Genomic DNA, 6,000 nt, shown 5'->3' on the forward strand with positions numbered 1-6,000 from the left:
GAACATCCTCCATAGTGTTCCTGACAAGCAGTCATTCATTCTCTGTTTGAAGGCTCCCTAATCACAAAGAACTCACTAGTTCTTGAGGCAGAGTATTTCACTTTTAGATAACTAATTGTTAAGAAATTCTTTCTTAGATGGAACAAAAAATCTCTCTCTCTCTGAAAATTCCTTCCATTACTATGACTCTGATTTGTTTCTAGACAGGCTGGATCTCGGGACTAAAGAAGACAGGGACCAGCAAAGAGCCTGGCAGCAGCTCCTTTCCCTGCTCCCAGGGCTGGTCACTCTAAGGAGGAGGAATTCCACATGACTCAAGGACTCAGGAGGCCCCTGAACCTGGGAGGAATAGATAGGTCAGATAATTGCTTTTTTTAGTCTCTAATGAAGAATCTGGGGGATCTGTCTCTGTGGCCTTCGAGTCAACTGAATCAACAAAATATGAAAAGCCCAAAGTTGGATCCTGCTCCCCAGTTTCCGCAATCCTCCCTCTCTGTTTCATCTGCTATTTGGACTGGTTTCTAGTCTTCAATCAACTCCCTGCTATGAATTTCCCATTATCCATGAGAGAGGTGAAAGACAGTAGAGACAGTGCACTGAGTGATGGTGTCTTGCTAGGTAAGGAGTGATTGATGGGGATGGCTGAGATGCACTAAGCATTTATAGAGCCCCCTTTACTCCCTTCTCTCTCAAGGTCAATCCCATCTTGGCTGTTAAGATTATTGTTGAGAAGGCTCTTATTCTATAATCTACAAGTTCGCTCCAGGTCCAGTTAGTGTAGAAGGAAGGAAGAAAAGGAGCATTTACTAAAAACCTACTATGTGCCAAGCACTGTGCTAAGCACTTACAAACATTATCTTATTTGATCTTCACAACAACTCTTGAAGGTAGGTGCTATAATTATTCCTATTTTGCGGTTGAGGAAACAAGCACACAGAGGTTAGGTGACTCTTGCCCAGAGATACATGGCTACTAAGTGTCTGAGGTCACATTTGAACTCAGGTTTTCCTGTCTCCAGATCCAGTATGCTATACACAATAACTTTGATAGTTAAAGATCAAGATAGGTAATGTCCCAAATACAAACTTGCTCTGGAATAATAGCAGAAGAAGAAGGCCGAGGGTCATATTCACCAAAAAAAAAACAAAAACCCTTGTCTCACCTGCTCATCTCATCTCAGGCTTGCTCTTCACCAACATTTAATCAAGAAATAACTTCACCCTAATCACAGGTAGGGTTCCTGACTATAATGGGTCTTTTCCTCACCAATTCTGGTCTCTGGAGAGAGCTCTTGGAATCAGTGAATAAATAAATAGATGGATTAACTAAAAGGAATTACTAAATAACTACTCCAGACACACTTTCCTCAAAAGGCCTCATGCTACACTACTACAAAGGAAGTCAGACCTATTAGCAAAGGGCCTGAAACCCGTACAAACATTTTTTTAAAAAAATAAATTTAAATGTAAAAATTTTAGATTTCTAAAATGAGGGGGGAGAATTGATTTTGATTACTTTTCTGTGATAACCCACCTGCTAGTTTTCAGTAAGCTGGGGAACTTAAGTCTAACAGTTGTCCTGTGTTATGTTGATGTATAGATCTCTCTTCCTTCCATATACTGTTACTGTAGCTGCTGTATTTAGACTCCAACTCAGAACAAACATTCATACTGACAGGTAACCTTTCAGGTTCACAGTAGGGTCTCATTTTTCAGATATATATATTGGTGATAGATCAGTTCAGAAAGACTATAAACTGTAATAAATTCTGATTCTAAAAAAGGAAAAGATTAAAAAAACAAGAAAAAAGTACATTATGATGGCATGGTCAACCTCTCTAAAGTCCTACTCTTCCTCCAAAGCCTCATTGGTCAAAGAGGTGACCCTTGGTTCTAAATATCTATATCAAAATGGTGCAGGTTCTTACAAGCCAACCTGAAATGGACTTAAGTGTGGGCCTGGAGGAGGACATACTAAATGATTGCTCTCTAAGGGCCAGCCTAGTTAAAATCAGAGTGGGTGGCTCTGGGTGATGGAAAAATGGATATTTTCCCATCATAACAGCTCTGAAAAGCCATCTACTAAGTCATAGAAGTGTTACAAATAGCACAGAAGAAGGGACAACCCATGCCAACAAATTGCCAAGATCATTTCCTGAACTGAAATGAAGAACTTTCCCTTTACAAATTACATAGACTTGAAGTATGTCACAAGTAGGGTGGAGGAAACTGAGATTCAGAAAGGTAGTATGCAGAGGCCACATGGCAGTTCGAATGGAGGACAATCTTTGATGTCAGGAAAACCTGGGTTCAAGTATTGGCTCTGACATTGGCTGGCTAAGTGAATAAGACACTTAACCTCTCAGTGCTCCGGGCAATTCCCTGTGACCCTAAGTTGCAGAATAGCTTGTATTTATATAATATTTCAAGGCTTGCAAAGTATTTTATACATGTTATTTCATTTGATCCTCATAACAACTCTGAAAGGTAGGACGTATTATTATTCCCACTTTACATAATAGGAAACTAAGGCTGAGAGAGGTTAAATAACTTGCCCAGGGTCATACAGCTAGTAAGTATCTGAGGCAGGATTGGAATTCAGGACTTCCTAAAACCAAGTCCAGCACCCTGTCCATTTCTCCACCTAGCTTTCCAATAGAGGTCAACATGCATTAAGATAGGAAGTTTCTTTCTTAGGGAGTAACTAACACCTATGAAATTACAGGTCAGGATGAAAATAAAGGCAGTGGTGCACAATGGGAAAAAAAGAACTGTACTTAAAACAGTGGCCAGGGTCCAAGTTTTGGCTCAGACAGAAACTAGTTCTATGATGGGAGCATGACTTTTATTTTGAAGTCTCAGTTTCTTCATCTGTCAAAAGAGAAAGTTAATAATTGCATGTCAGTGCTATGAAGAAAGCACATTATAAATCATAAAGTATTATGGAAACTTTGGTCTAGACCTCTGAGACCATTGGTATAAGGAACCCCCAGTGAGGAAACCCCCACTGCTAATACAGAGCAGCAATTGTTCTGAAACTTATGGTTTGGAAGAGTTGCCCAGGAAATAGAGAGATTAAGTGACTTGACCAAGGTCACATTGTCAGTATCTATCAGAGGTATGATTTTAACCCAAGTCATCCTGACTCTGTGGCCAGCTTTCTATTCATGACAATACACTGCTTCTACATGGGAAAAATATAGACATTGTTATTATTAGAATTAACATTATCCTGAGAATTTTGCATTTGTTCGAAGATTAGATCTCACCAAGTCCACATAGTGATACAATCCTCCATTTCCACAGTGACCACTCCAGAGACCAGAATGGTAGATGGAAGTCCCGCCATCATCTGTTGGTTTATCTGTTTTAGCCAGACTCCTTGCCAATGAGTCTTTTTCAGGAAATGCAAAAGGGAAATACAAGTGACATCTCTGAATTCCTCCTCCTGGGACTCTCTGAGCAGCCAGATCATCAGCTCATCCTCTTTGGGCTATTCCTGACCTTGTACCTAGTCACCATGCTGGGGAACCTGCTCATCATTCTGGCCATTGCCTCCACCTCCCACCTCCACTCTCCCATGCATTTCTTCCTGGTCAATCTTTCCTTCATTGATAGCTGTTTTACCTCCACCACAGTCCCCAAGATGCTCATGAACATCTGGGCCCAGCATCAGACCATCTCCTATGTTGGGTGCCTCACTCAGATGTATTTCTTCATGACCTTTGCTCTTCTGGATGACTTTCTCCTTGCTGCCATGGCTTATGACCGCTATGTGGCCATTTGCCTCCCTCTCCACTACACCACAGTCATGAGCCCTACACTCTGTGTTGTGCTGGTGACTATGTCCTGGCTCTGCTCCCACCTCATTGCCCTCTCCCTCACTCTCCTCATGGCTCAGTTCTCCTTTTGTGGATCCCATGTGATCCCCCACTTCTTTTGTGACCTCCTACCCCTTCTCAAGCTTTCCTGTTCAGACACTAGCATCTTTCAGGTGGTGATGTTCATTGATGCCAGCTTGGCTGGTTTCATCCCATTTGCTTGCATTTTGTTCTCCTATATCCACATTATCTTCACTATCTTCAGGGTCCCTTCTGCTGATGGAAAGCACAAAGTCTTCTCCACCTGTGGCTCCCATCTCTCAGTGGTCATTCTCTTCTATGGGACTCTCATTCTGGTGTATTTACAGCCTTCATCTTCCTACTCGGCAGACACAGGAATCATCGTATCAGTGATGTACACAGTGGTGACCCCCATGCTGAACCCTTTCATCTACAGCCTGAGGAATAAGGACATAAAGAGAGCCCTAAGGAAGCTGCTCAGCAAGGGAATGGTTCCCTCTTGATGAAATGCCATAGCCCTTAGCAGAAACCAAGGGGCTATTAGGAGAGCATTCACTCCCTGTACCTTCATTTCCTGATCATCCAGGATGATAAATGCATCTGTTGGTCTGACCCTCCTTTGGCCCATTCTTGTGAGATGTCTTTCAGATGCCCACTTCCCATACCTTTCCTGATGACCAAAGCATCAGATGACCCAATCACAAGACAACAACAACCAGAACCAAACCTCAGAGTGATGGCATTTCAGGAAAGACTCTTCTCTTCTCTAGAATGAATTACTTTCTTTCCCCTACCAATGATAGTCAAATCTGAGGGTAAGTGGGGATACCATGCATGCTGAAAGGACAAATTTTCTCCACATTTCTAGTACTGAGATGAAAGAGTGATTGACAATGAACTGAACCCTTAAGAGAGGTATGAGACCACACCAAAAGATAGAAAAGAGGTTTTCATTGATTCAGTACATAGCACAATGGTCTGTAAGAAGCAGGAATCCATTGAGAAGAGACAAACGAATATTGTAACACATAGATGATAAATAGCAGATAATGTACAAAGCCACCATGAATCAGGCTTAGGATAAAGAGTGTGATGTGACATCCTCAAAGTCTGTTCCTTTCCATAGAAAGGCTTCTCTCTCCTTATAAAAACTGCTTTGCTTCCATCGAGGACTGGGCATGCCCAAACTGAAGGTACTCTGAGTCTTAAGAACATGATCCCTGGCCTGAGTTCATGTATGTAGCTGGCCTAGTGAGAAGAAGGACTGCCTGTGTAGAACAGGGGGTATTAACCTCCTTTGTGTCACGTGTCTTTTTGGCAGTCTGCTGAAACTTATGGGCCCCTTCTTAGAGTAATGTCTTTAAACACACTAAAATTCAAAGGTTAAAGGAAATCAAGGAAATTCATTACAATTATCAAAGTGTTTCTTAATGAAAAACCAGTTCACAGAGCTCCTACGCAGATAAAACAGGCATGTGTTTAAAAGATGGACCTTCAAAGGAACAGAAGGCAGTTTAGTCTGGAGAAGAAAAATGACTCGTGGAATATATGATATCTATCTCCAAATACCTGAAGGACTGTCGCATGACAGTTGGACAGAACTAGGAGCAATGGGTGGGATTTTCAGAGAGGCGCAATTTAGCTCAATGTAAGGTAAAACTTGCTTCAGGAAAGAGCTGGACTAGATCACTTATCCACAGCAAATTTCCAATGATCTGTAAAACTTTGACTGACAAAGGATCTTGTTTCTTATGTTCTAAAAATTTGAAAGGTGGAATTCTCCTTCTCCTTCACTGTCAACAAGAAGCTCAATGGTATAGGAGAAAGAGATTTGGCTTTGGAGTCCTGGGTTTAAATCCCACCTCTAATTCTATGTATCTGTATGACCCTAAGAAAGGTTCAACATCCCTGTGCCTCAGTTTGCTCAGCTGAAAAATAAAAGGGTTGAACCAGACGGCCTCCAAAGGCCCCTTCCAGCTCCAGGTTTATGACTTTATGATTCTGCTCCTCTCATTCCCAGCTTCTTCCAGCTTCCTTGATCTTATTTCCCATGACCTAGGTCATAGAGAGCCAGCAAGAACCTGCACTGATGTGTAGCAGTCAATGAGTTCTGGTCAGACATGTTGTAAAAAGAATTAATGCTTCAAAGAGGGATTGGA

At 41.8% G+C, this 6,000-nt stretch overlaps 1 protein-coding gene across 1 annotated transcript; it reads left to right on the forward strand.

Annotated features, from left to right (window-relative positions):
- Nucleotides 1-3,405: 3,405 nt before the first annotated feature.
- On the forward strand, nt 3,406-4,344 carry LOC114047000 (olfactory receptor 1G1-like). The gene has a single exon (XM_027867643.1). It carries the CDS (start codon nt 3,406-3,408, stop codon nt 4,342-4,344), a length of 939 nt encoding a protein of 312 aa, XP_027723444.1.
- Nucleotides 4,345-6,000: the final 1,656 nt, after the last annotated feature.

Source organism: Vombatus ursinus, unplaced genomic scaffold, assembly GCF_900497805.2.
Source record: "Vombatus ursinus unplaced genomic scaffold, bare-nosed wombat genome assembly UNPS02014786.1, whole genome shotgun sequence".
NCBI lineage: Eukaryota > Metazoa > Chordata > Mammalia > Diprotodontia > Vombatidae > Vombatus > Vombatus ursinus.